The sequence below is a fragment of the Thermobia domestica genome, chromosome 9 (genome assembly GCF_964235325.1).
Source record: "Thermobia domestica chromosome 9, izTheDome1.hap1.1, whole genome shotgun sequence".
Lineage (NCBI taxonomy): Eukaryota > Metazoa > Arthropoda > Insecta > Zygentoma > Lepismatidae > Thermobia > Thermobia domestica.
In genome coordinates, this window is record NC_137462.1 from 27,585,697 (window position 1) to 27,609,958 (window position 24,262).

Here is a 24,262-nt window from a genome sequence, read left to right on the forward strand (position 1 = left end):
GCAATGCAAGGTCGTTGGAAAATGAAGTGGACTTCAACATAGTGCCTGTTCTGCCAACGGATACTTCTGTTGAAAATAAACGCGGTAGACCGAAAATGTACTCAAAAGTGCAGAGTAGAAAAGTTAAAGAACATAGAATCAATTTGTTGTTCTTGCCCACACGGGGTACGAAAATCAAGAAATCTCCAAGCGCTGCACTTCCAATTCCGGCGAAATTATGAGAAGATGAAGATTTGGCGTTACTACTTGATGCGAATATTTCGAAAAACCACTAAAATGTCGTGCGTGATGGGGCAAAATAAGCATTCTGTAAAATGTATCCATCCTATGATAAGGTCATAGATAATAAGCAACATTGCTATCCAGGTTAAATAAAAATCATAGAAATATCCGTTGACATACCGCTACAATCCCTTCTTGATAATATCATAGGAAGACTCAGTAAAACACAAGCTGAGTTTTGAAATTCGTCCGATGTTCGCAACATTAACATTGTTATTAAGGGGGACTGTGATGGTGCGAAATAAAGTATGTATCGCCAAGCTTTTTAGATCAGCATTCAACTGACGAGAGTTTGTTTGGTATATCTATTGTCCCTGTTCAACTATATAGTGTCACTAACAATCGTAACTGTGTCATTTGGCAAAATCCCGCTCCATTCTCTACTAGATACTGTCATCCCATACGTTTTGTGCTTGCAAAAGAAACATTTGAAGTTTTACAAAACGAAGTCCAGAAAGTAGAAGACCAAATCGAGAAACTCACTGTAGGAGACAAGGAATTTATCTTTCGCCCTAAGATTATTTTTTGCATGATTGATGGAAAACTGTGTAATTCTGTATCCTCATGTGCGTCTACCCAAACGTGTTACTTATGTGAAGCGAAACCGAAAGAAATGAATAATCTTAGTGTTCCTTCTCATGAAACTGCAGATCTCAAATGTTTGGCTTTTAGACTCTCTCCGGCTTATTCTTGAATACATCTTATGGAATGCATTCTCCATATTGCCTACCGCCTAGACATTAAAGGATGACATGTACGAGGCAAAGAAAATCGGATGAAAATGGAATAAGAAAGAAACGTGTCCAAGCAAAATTTCGTAGTGAGCTCGGACTATTGGTAGATATCCCGAAACAACAAGCAGGAAATACCAATGATGGCAATATACCCCGAAAGTTTTTTCGGAATGCTGAAAAATCGTCCGAAATAACTGGGGTAAATGTCGACTTAATTAAGCGATTTCCCGTTATTTTCGAATGCTGAAATTGTGGTTTTCCGACTAATACATACATATTTAGTGGGTGCGCTCTTTGTATTTTGGAACTGTATTTACAAAAGTATTCTTGGTATCGTATGTCCGTAAGCGTACTCAAAGTCCTATTTCACGGGAGAGTAATCTACCTATAGGCTAGCTTCCCGAAGAAGAACAGGAGACTCGAAACAAGGACAATAAAAAATATAGGGAACTCTTTATAAGAAAATTATCTAGAGTAAATACCAACACGGATTTAATTCATAGATTGCTCATCACCTGATCCATATATTGCTAGTGAACGTGCTCCTGCCAAAACCAAACGTTCAGACATAATGTCCGAGGTACTACGATTGTTAAAAGAGCCTTATGTGAATGATTCCTCTGATCATTCCGAACAGAGCAGTGACTAAGACTAAGAACTTATTTTTGCCGTCAGTTTTGCGTACACGCTGATTCTTGTTTATTGTCCTTACTACCTAGTGTAATGCACTGTCGTGTTTACCTTTCTCACACATGTGTTACTTCTTTGGTAAATAATTCACAAACAACATTCTTTATCAAAGAAATCGCATATTTCAATCGAATAAAACGTCAAAACCTGCACCATTCAAATGTGCATCACACATTGAATAAAGTTCCCCTAGATCGATGAAATCTCCCACTGTGGCGGCCCCGGGCTACATCCGCCTTTGGGAGTATTGATTTGGGTCTCACAGCCCCGACCAGCCAAAATTCATAATCTCCTCCCTTATCTAGCAATCCTTAAACAAAAGTCATATGACAGACAAGAATTTCCAACGCCAATAGCCAGCTTTCTGAAATCACAAACAAAGATTATCCACAGTTAATTCCAAAACGTATTTGTGTCATTATTTCCGCAGCCAAATGAACAATCCGTAATAAATGTTTACACAGTAAAGTGTGAGGAAATGACAAGGGAAAAAAGGGAAACGAAAACGTTTTATGGTTACATAAGCATGTAAAGTATTCTTTCTTATCATTGTTCGTAACCTTGGGATTCCTCTGAAAGTATACAAGTGTCACTTTGAAATTATCAGTCTATATTCGTTATTTGCAGAGAAAAGAATTTTCAAACTGCATTAGCACAGATTAACTATAAAATCAATTAAGAAGAAAGTTTACAGTTTTAAATATGCTTTTAAATATGCCAGCCTGTGGGGAAAAAAACTTTTATGGGATTTTTTGACGCTAATTTTTCGAAAAGGGATAAGGGGCAATACATACGGGAATTTTATATATATATCTATATATATATCTATATATCTATCTATCTATCTATCTATCTATCTATCTATCTATCTATCTATCTATCTATATATATATATATATATATATATATATATATATATATATATATATATATATATAGATATAGATATAGATATAGATATAGATATAGATAGATAGATAGATAGATAGATAGATAGATAGATAGATAGATAGATAGATAGATAGATATAGATATAGATATATAAAATCCAAGTTCAAAACTTCTCCACCGCAGGAAAGTAGACATAATGAGTCATTAATAATCGCGAAAATAAGATTGTTTGCCAAATTTAAAGGCTTTGCCCAAAGTATTTTCTTTGTTATTGGGAAAGTTCACATGCTAAGTGCGAAAGTGGTTTGTGAAGTGAATTAATCATATAGAATGCTCAAAAACCAAGTGATGACAAACAAAATTTGTACTCGGACATTCAAAGAAAAAAAGAAGATAAAAGAAATGAACAAATGAAGGAAAGAGAAAAAGTACAGGGTGACCACAAAGTCTCGTTACCCCTGGAAATAAGTAACATAAACCACTAAACGTACGTAAATAACTACACGGAAAGAACTGAATGACATGAACAACAATGCTTTCGATAAGTTTTATTGAGATAGGAAACATTAAGTGTCCAAAGGATCAGTCTGTCGACCGTCATTCTCATGACAAAGGATAATACGCCGCCAGGTTCTGTGCGACATTTTGCGAAGCATTACAGATGTAACTTGAGTGAAAGCTTGTTTCACAGTTCCTGTCAGTTCGGCAGTGGTATTGTAACGGTTTGGTGCAACAATGCCTTTTATGAACCACCATAGCGCATTATCACAGGTGGTGATGTCTGGGCTTCGTGGTGACCAGGCAAGTGGTGCGGGCAGATCCGGACTACCACGTCACAATCTGAAACTATGGAAAATCTTACATTAACATTTATAAAAGGGTAACGGGAAAACTTACATTAGCATTTATCAAGGAATAACGGGACTTTGTGGCCATCCTATAGAATACCAAACAAAAAGAAACAACTTTTTGAAGACGTTCCTTACAAATATGTGGAGAACGACATACAGTTACGCTGAGCAGAAGTTGATGACACAGAATCGTGATAGAGACACTGTCCGCCTTTTGCAGAGTCATTTAGACGTATGATTAGCCTCATACTATAGGCCTGACTATCGCATTATGTTAGTTTAACTCCTTAGTATGGCACTAATCACGCGTCAGAATGACTCTGCATAAGGCCCTGTATGTCTTGCAACAAACCATTCTTATTTCTTGTAAGGAAGACATTTATTCATAAACTATTTTATAATGATAGAAGATCTAAATTTATGAATAGATTAATTAAGATCTTGTAAAGAGAAAGTAAAAAAGATTATTCGTTTTACACATAATATGTATTTGTAATTAGTATAACGTGGGAAATTGAGAGGCAAATGGGAATTTTTGTCTCTCGAGATGGAATTTTAAAATAATTCAGGTTGCCAACACTGCACGGAGGGAGTAAAATATGAATTAAATGTTAAAACATTCAAATTATTTGTATACGAGTATTCGTAAGAATAAATTACTGTACTGCTTTAATTTAATCATTAAGAAGTTAGCTGATCAAAATTCAACGTTCCTTGATACATTATAGACTAGAGGTGACTTTTCAAAAATTACAAATTCTGACAATTGTTTGTTTAGAATTTTACGCTGCTTTTTATCACAGAAGCTATATGAGACACAGAGTTACAGTTTAACGTGGTTTTCGAACCATACAGACACTACCATTGGGATTGAATACGGGATCTATATACTAATAAGATGAAAAAAGACTAATACGTATTGACTAACTGTGCCATAAGATAGCTCATTCTGACGAAATATTATTACCTTTTATTTCAAGTCTACTTTTGTTGGGACTATGGCATCAAGTGTGAGGAGTACTATTAGGAGTGTCAATGGTGTAAAATCATTTTATGAAACAGTAAGTTATGATTTTAGTTTTTGGTTCTAATAACTATTGAAAAATTTACAGTACGTTTCAAATGCTTAATATAAAGAAAATTATGTGTGTGTCGATAATAGGGCTCACAGATTTTCAGACTAAAAAACTAGGGCACGCTATGAAAACTTACACTAAAAACTGGGTCACTCTATGGTAATTTACAATATAGTCATAGGGTATATGTACAACCACCAGCAAATAGCATCTTCCCTCTAAGTGCTCTAATTTCATTACTTGGGGTCCAGATAATTTGCAGTTTGTAAAATGCCTGGGCAGATGCAACCTAACTTACACGTAACTTTTCTCGGCACTGACCAAGGATGTTATAAAATAGAGGATCTACCCATACAACAAAATCGTGAAGCCATACGTCACAGCTTCGCCACACCTACTCTGCCCACTCCGAGCCACTAAGATCACAATGTTTCGAGCAAACAATCATGGCGGAAAAGAGAGTAGCCAATCAGACGTGCCAGCTCGGACGATGCTCGGTTGTTTTTTGGCCTCATATAGTTTATATGGTGAAGCTACGTATGGGCAGATCCTCTATTTTATAACATCCTTGGCACTGACAGCAGTTGGTAGCACTGATTCAGGACCATATGCAAGTAAAATTGTGATAGATGACGCACGAAACATGTTTCCATTCTAAGATGAATCTCTGGTTCAGAGCGTCTTGTCCAATGAACACCATATATTCAATATTGCTGTGTATGTAATGTATTATTTCATCATATACTATATGTTCAAAGAAATAAAAATACTAACCACTCATTAATCAGAAAATGCTTGAAAGTAGGTGAAAATATCAAATCTGGTAGAATAATTGCTGGAAATAAGTTTGCAAATGATTGCCTCCATTGAGAGACCTTCTCCAATTCTCCTCATTCCAACACCTTTTTCTTTCTGGAGGAGATCTTGCTTGTCACACTGAGTGTGTATTGAAATTGAAATTGAAACATTTGAAAACTTTAAACCTGGCTGGGATTTGAACCCAGGTCAACAGAATAGAAGTTGAATGCGCTAACCACTTACCTACCGCGCTACTGCAGCTTCCACTCAAACTATTAGATAGTTAAAATCGTTGCGTGTAAGAATATACACAAGATAATAATGATCGTATAAGGGGATGTTCTTATGTGAGTGTCGCAATGACTTACTCGAGATTTCCTTCTGTAACTAAAAAACAAGTTATATAGATCTTTGTCAATGGGGGAAATATCACAAAACGTTCTTCAAGAGTTGAGGCTACTTCATCGTTTTCAAGGATAGATCCGATTTACATTACTATTCTTCGTCACCTTAACTTCTAATTTCCAAAGAAGAAAAGACGGGAGACATTATTTTCGCAATGTTTGAATTGTATCAACACCTGTAGAAATAAATGTTCTATTTGTATCTTCCGTAACTACTAGTTGACTTTCTTATCTTTGTATGAGGAATTTATAGCAGAATACTGACGATTGTGAGGTGAAGCCCATTGGGGTTTCGAATCCCTTTGAAGAGCAAGATCGGAATTTAATTGTCTTCGATATTTCTGTGTTTTGTGTCCGCCCCTGGCACTTGTTCAATGTAGAATGACCATAATTTACTGATTCTACTATTTTTTCTTCCTTCTTTGATTACATCATGTACTACAGCCATTGACTCGTTTAGAGTTGATGATGAAATAATAGATTCGATTGTTTCTTCGCGAGAGAAGAGGCCGGAGCCAAGCTTCTGAAGTTCTATTATGATTTCTTCGGTTAAGTTGGACTGTTTCCTATCAGAAATCAAAATAGACAACTGACACGAAGAGCCCTTGAGTAGCTACGCCCGGTGATCATTTTTGGAATAGAACCATGAGCGTACACAGTTTGCCATAGTTCTTCCAGGCCGCTACCAGACATAATGTATCCAACAGCACCCATGAATGACATGAGGAGGTGAAATCCGCCAAGTCTTAGGAACCACATTTGACAAATCCTCAAATCCTCAGTCTCGACTATTTCTGATGCCTTGAGGTACAAGGACTGATCAAATGTCACGAAACAAGGAGAGTTCCCACACAGTCCTGAAGCAAACTGAAGGGCACTGTATATAGCTGTTGGGTCAGATGGATTCAGATTTATAAACGGCAACTCTCTTACTGTACTTACCGAGTACGTTTCGGTACCTTCAAAGACTGTTTCCATCTATCCACTCCAACCAACTTGATAATAGTTTCCACCCATATACTTTACAGTCCATAAGAAATCAATGATCATTACAGTACTAGCAGATGTAGGAACAGCAGTTTTATAGCATTGCAATAACCAGTGCAATAACCATTTGCTTGTGCTGGCATGGTCTATATGGTTTTATTGGAACATTTCCAAACTTTCCCTATTCTCCTCAGCTGTTAGTTTATTCTTCAGATGGGGTATCTCTCTTGGTAGGAACAGCGCACTACTAGGTGCAATGCATTGTATTCCTCCCAAGCTGTGAAATGTGTTGTGTCCATCAATGGTTGTAACGTTGAAGTCAGCATTATCAAAAGAAAATTGCATAATAGCACCCTCCCCGATTTTTATATCATTAGAAACAGACAAGACAGATGATTCGTAGTGTTGTATTTCTGTGTAATCTTCTCCAAATCCTAAACTGTGAACGAAATCAACGAGTTTCCTTGAACCAAATCGTCTGTGCAAGAAGACTCCCACAGCAAGTTGAATAGGAGATATGAATGATCGTGGTCGTGTGGCTTTCATAATGGAGTGTTCTATTGAATAACACAACTTCTTCCAACGTAATGTATCTCCCTTTTTCTTTTTCATAATAATACTTTCTATCAGAATATTCAACGTTTCGGGAATTATCGTGTTATCAGCCAGTGTGTCTTCTGCGATAGCAGGATATATATTTGTCTGGTAAACTCCAGCTTGAATATCTTCACGAATAATATCAGCTGCTGCTTCCACTATTCGCCGCCTTTCGTCGACTGGATCTGATTTACGCTCATCATACCACTTTGTATTTAAAATTTGAAATGCTGTATCTTTTAGAGTAATTATAGTTTTTCTTCCGGGAATGTCTGCATTGATGAGACTGTCACCATAGTAGGCTTTGAGTCTTCTCTTCAGCTGCTTTACTCAATATACATCATCATGTTCTCATAGATCTTTCATTTTCAAAATCAATTCGTCTAAATTATACTGATATTCATCATTCTCATCAAGAAATTCGCACAACATTTCAAATGCCGAAAGCTGACGCTCATCTGCAGGTCTACCTGGTTTACTGAATGTTTCATGAGTGTACTTTGGCGGTGGGCATGAATTCATCTTACTAAACTGTTGGAAACATTGCCGATAATATCTTCCTTCTGCTGCAACCAAATCTATGATGGTATTCAGTCTGGCCTGTACAGCCTCTCTCCATTGGTCATTGCGTGCCTGTGCACATGAGGAACCTACAAATGGTGTCTTTCACGTGCAGAAGTTTTACAACACGGATGGTCTTTCTGTAAGCTGATGATCCCTTCTTTACAGCTTCAATATCAACTGGCTCACAGCAAAAGATCCAGTTCAGTTTAAAGTCGAATTGGGATTATTCAGATCTTGTACTTTTGTTGGCTTGATTGTAATATTTTACAGTTTGTGTAGCAACAGACTTCTGGAAACATGCTATGGAACTGGGACGTGTATAGTTTTTACAGCAGCCCCTGTGAATTACCACTGACTGGAGCTGCTTGTGAGTGTTCGCAATTCCATCACCTCTCTTAACACTTGCCTCGATAATTGCCTTAAGGCCTTTTCCGACTTTTACGACTTCTTCGTTCCGAAAGGGCTTCCCGCATAGTATGCAGTTATCAATTTCCATTAGTTCAATTTCCATAGTGAGAAATGGTCGATGCCATAGCTTCAACTATGAGTATACAACTCCGCTCTACACCAGTAAGTACAAAGAGAACGTACTTTTAGAATTAAACCTTGTTATAGTGAACGCAACAACACATATAACAATAAGAAGTACAAAAACATAGATGGTGGGAACCATAGTTATTAACCTATTTGATGTCCATCAGGAATTTTAGGACTTCTGCATACCTTATTTTGTGTGGCTACTGTGAGCCTTCTAATTATAGAAGAACAACGTATAATACATCATTGAAAAGCGTATAAAATGTACATTTTAAAAATATGTTCTTTGTACTTATTGTAGAATTATCATGCAATCAGAAAACAAATATATTTGAGTTTTTTTTATATTTTTTTATAAATAATCTGAGATGGAAACACTGCCGCTTGCTGTACTGCTGCCAAACTACACAAACCCATGCGCAAGACATTTATGTACAACATACCCAAGATTTGATGAGATTGATGTAAAACAACATGTAAAAGGTGGGAAAACAATTTTGGAATGCAAATGACGGCAGACATATTGTAAATGGCGGCTATTTTGAATGACGCACAACTCCTAGGTACGGGGACTTTCGGAATGTTACTTCTTTGGATGAAAGGAACTTATCCCCCAAGTTTCAAAAAGTTACTAATTTTGTCCGGGTTCGGACCCCTGAAGACTGGACTACACTGGTGGTATAATTTACAAAACGGAAGTTGGGCCACAGCGGATCGTCGCTGCGGGGCCTCGAATTTTTGCCGAGAGATCGCTAGTTGCCCATCGCTAGTCCAACAACGCTTTCGGCGTGGGATATCTTGAGTTTCGGATTGTTTACATTATGTTTTCTTTTTCTGCCTTTCACAGAAACAAAACTTCCATACAAAATAACGTAATAAACAGAAAATATGTATAAAAACTACGTTTGAGTGCGTGGGCCACACATCACGTCTTCGGGAGTCAACTGTTAGGGATTTTTATTTCCTTCATATCAAGTAAACTTGATAAAATGTTGACCTCAAAAATTTGCAATGCATATCAGTGGCTCGTGAAATAATATAATTATAAAGAAATATCCAAAGAGATATATTTAAACTGTGGCTTCACATAACATTAGCCTCGATGCTCAAGCAGGGCGTTAAACTTCTTCGTACCTAAATGCTGCCACAACACTCAATAATGCTAGTTCTATCACTCATTTTCAGCAACTTACTTTGACAATTTAGGTTTGAATTCTTTTGGCTATTCTTTCTACATAACACTTTCTATTTTATTATGACCGAAAAAAGAGTTTTAAAACATTGAAATTGTAAAGGTGTCCATTTTGCTTAAGACACTTCACACCAAGTTTTTCCTCCCTTAATTAACAGTGATGTCATAGAGCAGTGGGATAAGCGTTGGTTTTACATCCTGGTGGTAATGGTTTCGATTCCCGTTGGGTAATTAAAATAATTTTTTATGATTTGTAATGTTGATATTTCCAATGTAAGATAACAGAAAATATTCAATTTCTCTCGGTCTTAGTGCTGAGACGACTTCCTTCAGTGCGCTCGCAATAGAAAAGTGATCTACGAAACACGACTACAAGATGACGTCAACCGTATCAACCTTGATTCATACTGTCTGGGAACGTAACGTGTTTAGTGAATAATTGACGAATACGTAAAGCATGTCGTTAGTATAAGTCAAATATACGCCTGATCTAAAACAAAGATTATTGTTTCGTAGAAACTGCTTATGCTTCTACTACTTCTACTACTACTGCTGCTAGAAATATTAACATTTTAAGCAAGTCACCATTTCAGATACGTTCAATTTCAACAAAAAGACTTGAAATTGAATAATCAAAAACTATAAAATATAAAATGTGTAGCCAAGTCTCGATTTTTCAATAATAATAATAATAATAATAATAATAATAATAATAATAATAATAATAATAATAATAATAATAATAATAAAATAAATTACAGAATTACAATACCAATCACGTAAACAATACCTACCAATTAAGAAAAAATAATTGCCACAACCTGATTTGAACCCGGGTCTCTGCCATACGAGTTTTATGCTTTGCTAATCTTTTTTTTTTTTAATTCGACCCTACCATGGTATTGTTCGCCATGGCACCTCACGTCCTTTCGACTTATTCCAAACACGACAGATGCACGAACACAGAAATATCGAGGCTGTTAAATTTCCGACCTTGCTCTTCAAAGAGATTCGAAACCCCAATGGGCTTCACCTCACAATCGTCAGTAATCTGCTATAAATTCCTCATATAAAGATAAGAAAATAAACTAGCAGTTACGGAAGATACAAATAGAACATTTATTTCTACACGTGTTGATACAATTCAAACAATGCGAATATAATGTCTCCCGTCTTTTCTTCTTTGGAAATTAGAAATTAAGGTGACGAAGAATAGTAATGTAAATTGTGACTATCGTTGAAAACGATGAAGTAGCCTCAACTCTTGAAGAACGTTTTGTGATATTTCCCCATTGACGAAGATCTATATAACTTGTTTTTTAGCTACAGAAGGAAATCTCGAGTAAGTCATTGCGACATTCACATAAGAACATCTCCTTATACGATCATTATTATCTTGTGTATGATCTTACACGAAACGATTTTAACTATCTAATAGTTTGAGTGGAAGCTGCAATGGCGCGGTAGGTAAGTGTTTAGCGCATTCAACTTCTATTCGGCTGACCTGGGTTCAAATCCCAGCCAAGTTCAAACTTTTTCAAATGTTTCAATTTCAATTTCAAAACACACACTCAGTGTGGCAAGCAAGATCTCCTCTAGAAAGAAAAAAAATGTTCGAATGAGGGGAATCGGTGAAGGTCTCTCAATGGAGGTAATGATTTACATACTTATTTCCAACAGATGTTCTAAATTTGATATTTTCACCTACTTTCAAGCATTTTCTGATTAATGCGTAGTCAGTATTTTTATTTCTCTAAACATACAGTATATAAAGAAATAATACATTACATGCACAGCAATATTGAGAATTATACAGATATATGGTATTCATTGAATAACACGATCTTAACCATGGAGATTCATCTTAGAATGGAGAACTGTTTCGTTAATTTCTACGGTCAATCGCTCAAACACAGCTCTGTAACTGTAGCGGTGGATCCGACCTTTACGAGATAAAATGATGAAGTGTTTGTCATGGGTCACATTACGATGAATTTCAATTTAATTATCATATATAATTATATCGTTGTTGAATTACAAATACTTTTCAGTGAAAAATAGGATGAAATTTGAAAGTCAAATCAAGGTAAAGTAGGCTAACGTTAAAAAAAGAAAAAAAAACTGTAAAATTCGACTGTCTCTCAAAAGCTACATAGTAAGTCCTATTGGTATTATTACAATTACAAATATCAATATCCTAAAGTGCTTGAAGTTCTTTATTTTTTTTCACTTAGATATACTCATCTCAGGTAAATAAATAGAAATAAATGAAAACGAAAGCAAAATGGAGGCCTTGAAAGTAAAACGTAGACAAATTCAGCAGTGTGTTCAGAAGATACTGTAGTGTTTATAATGCATTGAACAGAGTGGGTCAGTGGGTCGTAGTGAGTCATAATGGGTCACGGTAGGTGGTGAGTCGTAGTGGATCAAGTCCTGTTGACCCATGAACCACTGACCCACTCAGAAATCTTAACTCATTTGACCCACTCCGTCTTTGTTAATAAAAGTGTTTTTTTCTTTAGATCACACGAATGATAGTAACTTACGTTTCTAGAAAAACCGAGACTTTTGGAGTTTTGAAAAACTTAGGAGGAGGGAGCAGATAATGTAAATCCGGGAATATCCTGACTAAACCGGGGCGTCTGGGAGCCCTACACAAAATGGAAAATGATAACATTGAAGTGATACATAAGAAACTAATAATTATCAAGATAGCTCGTACTTCTATAAATATTGGTTAATACAAAGCTCCTGTAATTTAATAATGTCGAACATTTATTCGCGGATTGAAGGCCTGAAGCTAATGATAGGCTTTGGGCAACGATGCGGAATTATGTACTATGTGAATAAGGGTATTTTTTATTGTAATAATACCTATTTTCTTTCATGTAGTGAGATCCCTATGAATGATCCACCTAGCATATCATTTTGATTCCAGAATAAACTGTACGTGAAACCTCACTCATAGTCTCAATACTAAAATTGGGGCGTTATAATAAATAATTTCGAACAAATTAAAATTAGACATATTAGTCTGAAAGTTCTAAAAATATACGAAGGGGAGATTAAATACAAACAAGCCTTGTGTTGAAACAAAATATACGAGATGTGGCAATTAAATAACGAGACTGGTGTCATAAATGTGATGTATTGCAAAGAAAGTTACAATTAACTGTTATCCCTTTCAATATACCCCCTCCCCTATCTATACACCGCTGCATACGTGCCTCCCACTGTTCAAAGCAATGATGTAGGTTATCAGATGTCACACTGTTCAACAACTCTGCCATTTTTCGTTTCACCTCTTCCACAGACTGAAAATGTGTTCCCTTCAATGCACTTTTCACTTTTGGGAATAGATAAGTCACAGGGAACCAGGTCTGGGGAATACGGAGGATGGTCAAGCACAGGAATGCGCTTGGCTGCTAAAAACTGCTTCACAGAAAGGGCATTATGGGCAGGCACATTGTCTTGATAGAGGATCCATGCATCGTTCTTCCACAAATCCGGTCCCTTCTTCCTTATTCTTTCCCTCAAGTAGATTAGGACTTCTTTATAGTAGGTCTGATTCGCCGTTTGACTCTGAGGCATCCATTCAGTCATGATGATACCCCTGATTATATATATATATATATAAACGATTAGCATGCCTTTACTTTGGACTTGCTCATTCGTGTTTTTTCATTCTTGGCGATGTGGGAGTTTTCCAGTACATGAATTGACGCGGGGTATATCTCCGATGTTTCTAGGTGGGGGCAGCTACAATTTGGCATGTTTTGTTCTTTTGTATTCTGTCTCCTCTGGACGAAGTTTGAATCGGATCTGATCTTGCCTTGTTCTGTACGTTGCTTGTTAGTCTTGGGATCATACTGGAAAATCCATGTTTCATCACATGCGATGACACGTGTTAACAAGTCTGGTTCTGCTTTGAGTCGTTCTATGACGTCACAGTAAATGGTCTTTCGAATGTCATTTTGTTTCTGAGAGAGGTTTTTCGGAACAAGTTTTGCACAAACTATTGTCATGTTTAAATTGTCATGCAAAATTTGTCTCCCTGTCTCTTTGTTAATGTTCGTCATGTCTGCGATCATCCGAATGCTCAACTGTCTGTCTTTCCGCACAAATTCATTAATTTTTTGAACATTTTCGTCCGTTCTTGAACTCAAAAGGCGGCCAGGTCGTTCACCATCTTCAACCTCCTCCCTACCTTCTGAAAATCGTTTGTGCCATTCCAAAACTCGCGCACGTGACATAGCATTATCACCATACACCTCTTTTAACATTGCACAACATTCCGTTGGTGTTTTGTTTAATTTCACCAGAAATTTGATGTTAATGCGCTGCTCAACTTTACTGTTCACCATGATTCCGGCACTACTACAGAACACTGTCCTCTTCATGGAAGCCTGCAAAGAAAAGAAAAGTTTTCAGAATCATGAAACAAACAGTGGCTGCTCATAAAGGTTCAAGATCAACAACACATCATTAGCTATCCCCCCCCCCCCCCACGATCCTGCGCAACAGGAGGTGAGCAGTCTCGTTATTTAATTGCCACACCTCGCATATTGTAGAAACAGAGACATTGCCACAATCTATTTTTCTACATAGTCTCCTCCTTTACGGATATATTTTCCCCAACGTTTCGATGCCATTCTAGCAGAATGAAGCTGAGCGGGTAGCTGCGCACGAAGCTTTCCACTTGATCGTTCATCGCAAATCGCTCGCACCCAAGTGCTTCTTTGAGGGGTCCAAACAGGTGAAAATTGCATGGTGGTAAGTCTGGGCTGTACAGTGGATGCGGAAGCGTTTCACAGTGCATTGCCACCAGTTTCTGCCACGTAACATCTGCTGTGTGGGATCGGGGTTCTCGAGGAGAACCAACACCTGGCGGATGAGACAGCCTCGTCTTTTGGGTCGATACTCCAGCTTAATTTGATTCAAGAGGCCGCAATAGTAGGTTGCGTTGATGGTCGGAATTTCATGTAAGAAATCCACCAGTAGAACCCCCTCCGGTCCCAAAACACTGTGGTAAATACCTTCCCCGCAGACAACCGAACTTTGGCTATCACGGAGTTTCCTTCGCCAGTCTATGCTGGGTATTATTATTACTATTACTAGTATCTGGGCTTGGAAATCCCAGGCGACTGAAAGTATGAGCAAAACATGTAGGTCTATGTATTAAATTGAATTTGTATAGTGTGACGCCTAGGTCAGGAGAAAATTTGCCCAGCACTGATTACTATGAACATCAGTGCTTTATTTCTGAGAAACAAAATGTCTCATAGTCACTGATTGTTCCAAACATTTTTTCCAGGGATGTAAAATCAAAAGATGAGGGCGCTGCACTGGGACAATGTTTTTGCATGTTTGTAATCGGAATTCATTTTGTCTTAGCTTTAGGGAGAGCAGTTTGCCAACTCCGGGGCACAGAAAGTCCTCACTGACAGTATAACTGGAATAAATGTTGCTGGCACTCACCAGGGGTCGTAGGTTTCCTTTAAAAAATCCCTCGACTGACAAATTTTCCCTATTTGTAGAGTGTATAATTTCTACAAGGATGTTATAAACTAGAGGATCTGTCCATACGTATCTTCATCATATGAACTCAGTGAAGCTAAAAAACAACCGAGCATCGTCTGAGCCAGCACGTCTGATTGGCTACTCTCGTTTCCGCCATGATTCTTGGCTCGAAACCTTGCGATGTTAGTGGCGCGAAGTGAGCAGAGTAGGTGTGGCGAAGCTGTGACGTATGGCTTCACGATTTTGTTGTATGGGCAGATCCTCTATTTTATAACATCCTTGAATTCCTATTACAGAAGTTATGTGATAAGATTAATTTAAAGATATACCACATTGACTTGATACCTAGTCTTCCGTTCCAGGCGCTGCTATCGCCTGAAGGAATTCCACTTCCGTTCACTAAAGCTCTCTCGGTTAGCAACAGCTGAATCCTTATTGGTTCAATGCGTGGGTGTGTCGAGGGTGTGAGCTTTAGTTCGTATTTCTGCCACGGCTCAAGACATTTTGGCAGCACTATAGCTATGTTGAAGGAAGTGTCAACCACATTTGTTTTATTCATTTGCTTTTTACTTCTTTTTTATCACTTCTTTCTTCACTTCAAAAGAAACAAATATACTCAGCCAAAAGGAGTGTAAATTTATGCTACTTTGAACACACACACATACACACACACACACACACACACACACACACACACACACACACACACACACACACACACACACTGTTGATTGGTTTATTCCCGAAGAACAAAGAAAAATTTGAAAATTTATATTGGGTGATCAATCAGTGCGAGGATTTCCCTGGATTTTCACGTTTTATCATAAAATCCCCTTTTTTTTCCCTTTTGCTAAATTTACCTACGAAATTTCCATTGGTTAGGGAAATTTCCCTCAAACTACGAACACTGGCACTCTCCATGCATGCGTTATCCTACACGTTCTGATTAGCTACGAAGCCATCTAAAAATGGAGGAAGTTATCACGCCCTGCCATCTATCAATGTCATTACCTTTTAAATGCGTATCATATACCCTTGTTCCACTCTTCAGATTGATTTAAATTGAAAAATTCGTTTCATTAAGTAAAAATGCACATTTAAAAAAGAACTTAAGAGTTGAGCAGAAATCACATTTAAAAAATATCTTAAGGAAAAAGATGTCAGTATTAACTACCTTTCCATACCGCAAAAAAATCACATTTATTTATTTATTTGTTGAATACTGTATGGGTGATTTTATAATAAATAGTTTAACTGCTGCGAAGCACTGAAGGGAGCTGTATATAGTGTTTTGAATTCTAAATCTAATAATTTAGGTTTGATATGAGTGAAAAGAAGGTTGTTTGTGTGTCTCACGTCAGCATTATAAAAATGAACACTGTTTTACTCTTAGTTACATTTTCTTTCCTCTTTCTTTCTTTGTTTTCAGGGCAGGATGTCCACAGTGGATGATGGAATGCTTACACCACGATATCTATCCTGGAAGAAGCTGCAACTCAGCCGAGCAAAGTTAAAAGCTTCCAGCAAAACTTCTGCGTTACTTTCTGGATTTGCGATGGTAAACCTCATTTTAAGATGATTAAGAAGCTAGAGTAAGCTACAGTGCAAAGTATTCGTATAATCACTAATTAAATTTCCATGTCGTAACACAGTATCCCCGCGTCTCAGTGGTCGAAGTGAGACGGTATGCGGTGGTATGCCATACCGCCTCTGTTTTTTTTCTGTGATGAAGGCATACCGTCTCTGGTTTTTCAATGATTAAAACATACCGTCACTGGAAAATAGATGCCAATTATCTTTAATAAATCCATTTTATACACAATAATTGACGAATAGCTTTACACGTAAAAAGATTTTATTTCTGATGTAGAAATAATTTCTAAGTTGACAACACCGACATTTTTGTTATTTTTTCCCCTACCTTTTGGTTTTAAAATGAGGTATCTTCAAAGAAGTTTATTTAGTTTGTATTTTGATGTGCCATATTGAACTGTTTCTTTCTTTTGTGTGTGTGTGTTTTCTTGTTTTAATGCATATAAATGCCGTGTTTTGATCATGGGGGAATTTAGGGGTTGTCTGCTATGGGAGTGGATCTTCCGGGGGTTTGGAATACCCCACAGTCGAGTGGGGAGACCGGGAGTTTTCCCGCAGGAAATTGGTAATATCATCAATCGGTTTTTGACCATTTTCGTGTATAATTCTCTATAACACAACATAAGGGGATATTTTTTCTCAGAAAGTTGTTGGCGGGGCATCAAAATTTCTCCATATCCCCCCAAGGGCGCCCATTAGGGAGGCAAGGTGGGGCGATTGACCCCCTTTAGAGGAAATTGTGCTTCGGAAGATCGAAAACCCAATAGATTTTTAAGAATAGTTACCGCAAAATTTGAGACTACATTTGAAATGTCGCTTATACTTGCCCCCCTTGGAAACCACAACATGGGCGCTCTTGCCCTCCCCCCATTACTACAGAAAAGCTCTGTAATGGTTTTCAGTCAATATATAAATAGAAATGCAATCTTTTAGGCAACATACCCTCACTGCATTTCAATATTTAGATAGCCGCTATGTCGAGTCAAAATCGTAATAATAATAATAAAAAAAAAACATACCTCCTCTGCTCTTTTTCCACCACGAACACTGCCGCGTCCGATACATTCCTCGTTTTGGTGTAGCAGTTTGCGTAACCGCAAACATATCTGAAAATTTGCTCTTGGAAGAAAAAGTCATTTGCAATCGTTAATTCGTTTCTATCGAAGTTTTATTTTAGTGGGAGAGGGAAGGGAGAAGAAAAGCCTGAAGTGTCTAAATCTGTTAAGCTAGGAAGGTGAGTCAATATTTCACATTTTCGAAATTTGCAGGTGAACGAATGTCCCGAAAGCGGAGCGTTGTTTTCGGCGCAACAAGGATCTTATGCCACATTGCAATCTATGGTCTTGCAAGTCCCTCACGTATGAGGGATAACGTTTCTCGGCGATCACACTACCAGAGGAAGTGGGAAAGGAAGGAAGCTGTCTGAGACCGTTACGGTAGGTACCATCCCGGCATTTATCTGGTGTGATTGAGGAAAACCCAGAAAAAAACGTCATACAGCATCCTCATGAATAGTTTAGAATAATACCCACCAGTTATCGTAGCATAAGATGCCCTTAAAACCCTGAAGTACTGAAGCCACCATTTGACCACTTATGGTTCCTTCAAAGATTTTGGGATGGGTGGGGATGAGATGTGTTTACATTACTTTCATGACTTTTGTTTCAAAGCGATGCCACAAAGTCTCGGCCGTAATTGTATATTTTAATCAAACTTTTCCTGTTTCCCGGTGGGAGATCTTTGAAATTTAAACGCATTAGGATGGTTCATTTTCTCATACATCTCTCACGTCATAAAATATAGGTCCTTGTCTCGTATAGCCTCGGTGCTGAAAGGGACTTCAATCCAACCAAATACTTTCTGTACTGGATACTCATAATGGAGATTTTATACATAGATAGATATAGGTATAATATAAGTCACCATTTGTACCGTTTGTGATCTTCAGACATGTTGGTACAGTACCATCAAGTTGACATTTTGACTCCCAAGACTTTAGTCACAAGATGTACTCCCTCGTAGGATAGTGATATATTTTTGTATGTGCCTAAGAGTTACTCCCCTATTTCACGTCAAGGATTGTATCGATAATTTCTTAGTTCGTCACTGTGATGAATGCATCACTTCAGGCACATCTCTACCAGTGTTAAACATTCTGATCCCAAACTTTTTAACCGTGGCACAAGATGGAGCGAGATCACTCAGTTTCTGTTATACATTCAAGTGAATTTCTTTATGTGTTATCCCTTTTCCGTTGACTTATTAGGTAATAGCTCAGTTTTTCATCCTCCTAGTTCTGTAGATCGTCATGTTTCCGAGACGTGCAAAGAAACAACCACTGCTTCAAGAAACACCAGTTGTAGTACGGAATCTTTTAACGAACGTTTGCTGTAATGCAAGGATGTTATGAAATAGAGGATCTGCCCATGCAACAAAATCATGAAGCCATACGTCACAGCTTCGCCACACCTACTCTGCCCACTCCGAGCCACTAAGATTGCAATGTTTCGAGCCAACAATCATGGCGGAAACGGGAGTAGCCAATCAGACGTGCCGGTTCAGACGATGCTCGTTTTTTTTTTTTTCTTCATTGAGTTTATGATGAACATACGTATGGGCAGATCCTCTATTTTATAACATCCTTGTTGTAATGTATATTTTAAAATTAACCTACAAACTTCTTTTCTTACAAAGGACTAGAAATATGGCAATCACAAATTACTAATCAAAATAAATCCATGACCTTTAAGTTTTTGCAAATGAATCTAAGTAGGGATGACTTCAAAGTTGAACCTTGAATCCGGGGATAACCTATACAGTATATTTCCTGAAATGGTTTGTGGAGCAAATTTCAAAACAGGTTTCAATTCCTTGAAGGAAGTGAGCCCACCCCTTAAGGGTTGGAAATATAGAGCAACTTGACCTATATATATCCTATATATATCAAAGTAATCCTCATGACTAGTAGATTAATAATATAATATGCACTACCCAATTATATCCTATATTAAGATAATAGAAACAAAAAATTATTATTTCACTACAAATAACCTATATTAGTGACCCTCACTCATATCTCGTAGAGTGATCGTGAGACATTGTGAGTTACGTGGCCCTCACACCTTAGAAACAAAAGGCCAAGTCCTGGCAGCACCATCTTGCCAGGACCGTGATGTGTGAGTTACATGACTCTCACACATAGCCAAAAACTAAAACCAATCTCCGACAAACAACATCCAGCCGGAATCTTCTTCTCTTTCATTATCCGGGCCGTGTCGTTAAACCCTGAAGGGTGACCAATCGGGTTTATATAACTTCAAAGAAAGAATTGATCGAATCGAGTAAATGAGCTCAAATCATCACCACGACTAGTTTTCACCTAATTAGTAACTCAAAATCTGTTGAACGTTTTTGTGCCGTGTAGCCTATTTAACAACTCGTCTAGATGAGCAGTTGACGAATATATAATGAACGTACTGATCTGAAAACGTATATGGGTGAAATTGATAAGAATACAGAAATTGGAATACACAGAATGTGTCACATCTAGGCATAACAATGGGTCACATTAGTTCTGATACCAAATGACTTGTTGTTGACTGGGTATTATGGATATGCTTTTCTCAACTTTATAGGTCCACTAATATAGGATATTTAATAGTCATTTTTTTGGTTTTAATCATTACTATAGGATATAATTGAGTAGTGCATATTATATTATTAATCTACTAGTCATGCGGAGCACTTTGATGTAGGACATATAGGTCAGGCTGGTCTATATATTTGAACCCCTGAAGGGGCCAGGTTTCTTCCGGACAAGGAATTAATACTTGTTTTGGAACTTACTCGACAAACCCTTTCAGGAAATATATAGGTTATCCCCAGATTTAAGGTTCAACTTTGGAGTTATCCCTGGTAAAATAAGAACAGCAAGTGCTAAAGAACAGGGTGGCCCAAAAGTAGGTATATAGTCTAGCGTACTAATTGACTTATGGCATTTTATATAATTTACTTATTATTATCAATACAGGTTTAACTTAAGCTAGTTAATTATTTGTTTTTGATTTCTTTTCAAGTGGATAGTTTAAAGTATCTAGGATCAATATTAACAGATCAAAATCATATTCAAGAAGAAATTAAATGTCGACTAAAAGCAGGGAATTCGTGTTACTATTCGGTTGAAAATCTCTTGTCGTCGCGAATTCTGTCGAGGAATTTGAAGCTTAAAATATACAAAACGATAATCATGCCTGTTGTTTTGTATGGCTGCGAAATATTGTCACTTACTCTGAGGGAAGAACATAGACTGAAAGTATTTGAGAACAAGATCCTGAGACGAATATTCGGACCCAAGAGGAACGGGAATGGGAATGGCGGAAACTTCATAACGAGGAACTACATTGAAAAAACTTACCCCAGGGTCCCCGCAAGGTCCCAGATGGGGTCCAAATCAAAAGTTTCAAATGGAAAGAGGAATTAAGTAATATTAATTCCTCTTGCCATTTGAAACTTTTGATTTGGACCCCATCTGGGACCTTGCGGGGACCCTGGGGTAAGTTTTTTCAATCAAAAAAGTATGTCCTTGAAAACGATGGGATACATGTTCGTGCTGAGTTTTCCATCTACTCAACTATTTCCGAAAAAAGACCCGGTTCAAACTAGTCAGCCAGCTAAATTTTTGTAGCTTTTACATTACAAAATATGTTCTAACTCACGATATCCCGCCCGGTAGCATGTATAACTTTGGGATTAGTCTCTTATAACATAACAAATCCAAACACAATGGTCTCGTTCGGATCTCAGCGGAGCCAGCAATGTGTCCTTCCCTTGTAAGCCGAAATGTGGTTTTTAGTTTATTTTATAGTTGGAATATTACGAAGAAACATTGACTCTGGAGAGATTTAAGAACTGGAAATACACTTTGACGAGAATCACAGCAGAAGAGTCATTTACAGGGACAAAATAATGCAATAACGATTAGGGAATAATGTACTAAAAATAAGAAACTTCTCTAAGTAAAAAAACATTCTATGTCACTTGTCACCATCCTCCTCTGCTACCTCCTCCCCCAAGTATCCCTAAGTTTTAAGTTATAAGAATTTTAGATCTGGTTTTCGAAGTAAGTCCCTGAATTCTCTCTTTTATTTTAAAATTTCTTCTCAGAATTTTGACTGTGTTCTTTACTGCTTAAACTAAAATATAGTTTTTTTCTTAATCTTCAGGTGGCAATGGTTGAAGTCCAACTTGATGATGACAGAGATCATGTACCAGAGGCGTTGATAATTACATTTACTGTGTGCACCACTCTTTTGGTTGCAGTCCATATGTTAGCCCTGATGATAAGTACTTGTATTTTACCAAACATGGATGCTGTGTGCAGTTTACATTCTGTGAATTTAGTCCATGAATCTCCACACGAGAAGCTCCACTGGTACATAGAGACAGCTTGGGTATTCTCCACACTTCTTGGGTTGTTCCTGTTCCTATGTGAAATCGCCATTTTGTGTAAAGTGAAGTTTTACCATTATGAACATGCTTCGTGGGTAGCGGTTGGAGTTATAATTCCTGTTCTGATTGTGTTTGTAGTATTCGCTGCACATTTCTATAGGACTCTGGCAGCCCATCGTTACGAAGTAGCGGAGAATGTGATTCGTGAATTGGAAGAACTTGATGAACAAATCAGGAGAACAGATTTAGAAGTTTGGGTAGAGGAGAAACGTATGTACAATGATGTAAAAATTGTGTGAATTTTTCGTTTCCTGCTTTATTGTAAAATGGTTTACCTTTTATATTTTAAAGATGTGAAAGATGTCTTTCGTACTGGTTTACTTCGGCGCAACACTAGAAAGAATTATTGAAAATTTATAATTATTTCACTAATTTCCTTCTTATTGTCCCCTAAGAGGTTTCCACTAGGCGACATGAAAATATCTCACTTGGCATAGATAAAATTCAAGGAGGCCACCAGAAGTAATTGCTGAAAAACTACAATTCTTTTATGATTTACGTATAAATATGGCTTCCAGATGTGTGGCATAAACACTAAAATACAAAAACATAAACCAACCTGTGCTAGGTGGCCGCTAAAAAGCACGAATGCTATCTAACCGAGTCAGAGCAGGACAAAGCTGGTAGGCCCGCGCGGCAGCGCAGGGATGTGACCGACGGAAGCAGGTGCGTCCGCGATGGTAAGTATGTGCGTAAGCGAGTGTAGTGAAAAGAAGTAGACTCTTGGCAATGATACGAGTTTCAATAGCACTTGCCATGGTTTCGTAATAGTAACGCTCCACTTGTAAACATAACATACAGGCTTTGTATACTGTGCAGAAATATACCGCTGGTAGAAAATAGCATCTAATAGAGTCATCTTTCATATGCACTCACTTATTCTATCCATCGTATAGCACTTGTAATGCTTTTACACTAACCTAAAATACAGGTGTATTACTTTGAATTTAATTCTGTCGCAGAAATTTGTTCCATATAAACATTTTTTTTTTCATGCAAAGTATTAATTTTACCTGTATATCTTTGAAAATGTGGTGCAGCGAAACTACACCAGCACCATATCTTTTCTTTTTAGCATTTGTATAAATGTAACAATGGTTTTCAAAAACCTGTTTAGTACATAGACATCTTGCTTTCTCTGTTCAATTATTTATTTACGAAAGTATTTATTTTCCTTTATGATTTTACCGTACTGTTCTGTGGTATTTGCTATTTACAAATTCTGCAATATTGTTTTGTATAACAAAGAAAATAATGAAACATATCAATTGATAAAATCTCATTGAGCACAAACAAAATTATATGAATGCATTCTCGTGAGAATTTTTCCATTAAATCGAGAAAAATTGTATACACAGGGAAAAACGAATTTTATGGTACTTAAAAAGTGTGTTGTTCGTGGCCAATAATATTTGGTATTATTTTATTCTGCTGAAAGAGATTAATTGCTTATTTAATTATACATTGTATATGAAAATAAAAATACAGTGTTAACTACCAGATTGCATCTACTGTTGTGTATCATTTCCTAACAGTGACACTCACGATTCAATGTCAGAAGGGCCCGAACAAAAGGGCGACGACAGAAAGGCCCGAGTCAAAACGGCCCCGGTCAAAAGGGCCTGGGCTAAAAACAGCACCACGGCCAAAAAGCCTGAAATGAAAGCAGGAGTGGAGATCAGGGATGGACGAGGGGATAGCATCCGCGTAATAAGTTGAAATATTTGTCCAAAAGAAGGAAGAATATCTGTTGTTATTCGTAACAAATAGGAAACTTTAGTGGTAATCTTGATCTTGTTTGATTGTTGTTTGTTCTGTGGCAATTGCTATCACTTAAGTGAGTTCTCCACGAAAGTTTGTTTGTACTCTCGTCTCTCTGGGTTTGTATTCTCTTGACATAGCCCGATCAGACTTTCTATTAATGACTGTCAACTTAGCTCTAAAATCTCATTTCCCTCCTGAATCAAAAGTATAAAAATACGTATTAATATGAAAAATATTCCGTGGAAAACATTTGTTTAATTTTGCTAGTAAGAAC

General features: G+C 37.3%; 1 protein-coding gene across 2 annotated transcripts in view; it reads left to right on the forward strand.

The window, feature by feature from the left end:
• The window catches only part of LOC145694503 (calcium release-activated calcium channel protein 1-like), a 51,730-nt gene extending 27,973 nt beyond the window's left edge, over window positions 1-23,757 (forward strand). The window contains exons 1-3 of one of the 2 annotated variants that reach the window (XM_081770811.1): window positions 4,433-4,509; window positions 16,553-16,681; window positions 21,939-23,757. In XM_081770811.1, the coding sequence (XP_081626937.1) occupies window positions 4,447-4,509; window positions 16,553-16,681; window positions 21,939-22,463 (717 nt within the window). In that variant the 5' untranslated portion in view covers window positions 4,433-4,446 and the 3' untranslated portion in view covers window positions 22,464-23,757. Of the gene's footprint in view, window positions 1-4,432; window positions 4,510-16,552; window positions 16,682-21,938 lie in introns of those variants that run through there. The other variant, XM_081770812.1, reaches the window with a different exon arrangement.
• The last annotated feature ends 505 nt before the right edge of the window (window positions 23,758-24,262 follow it).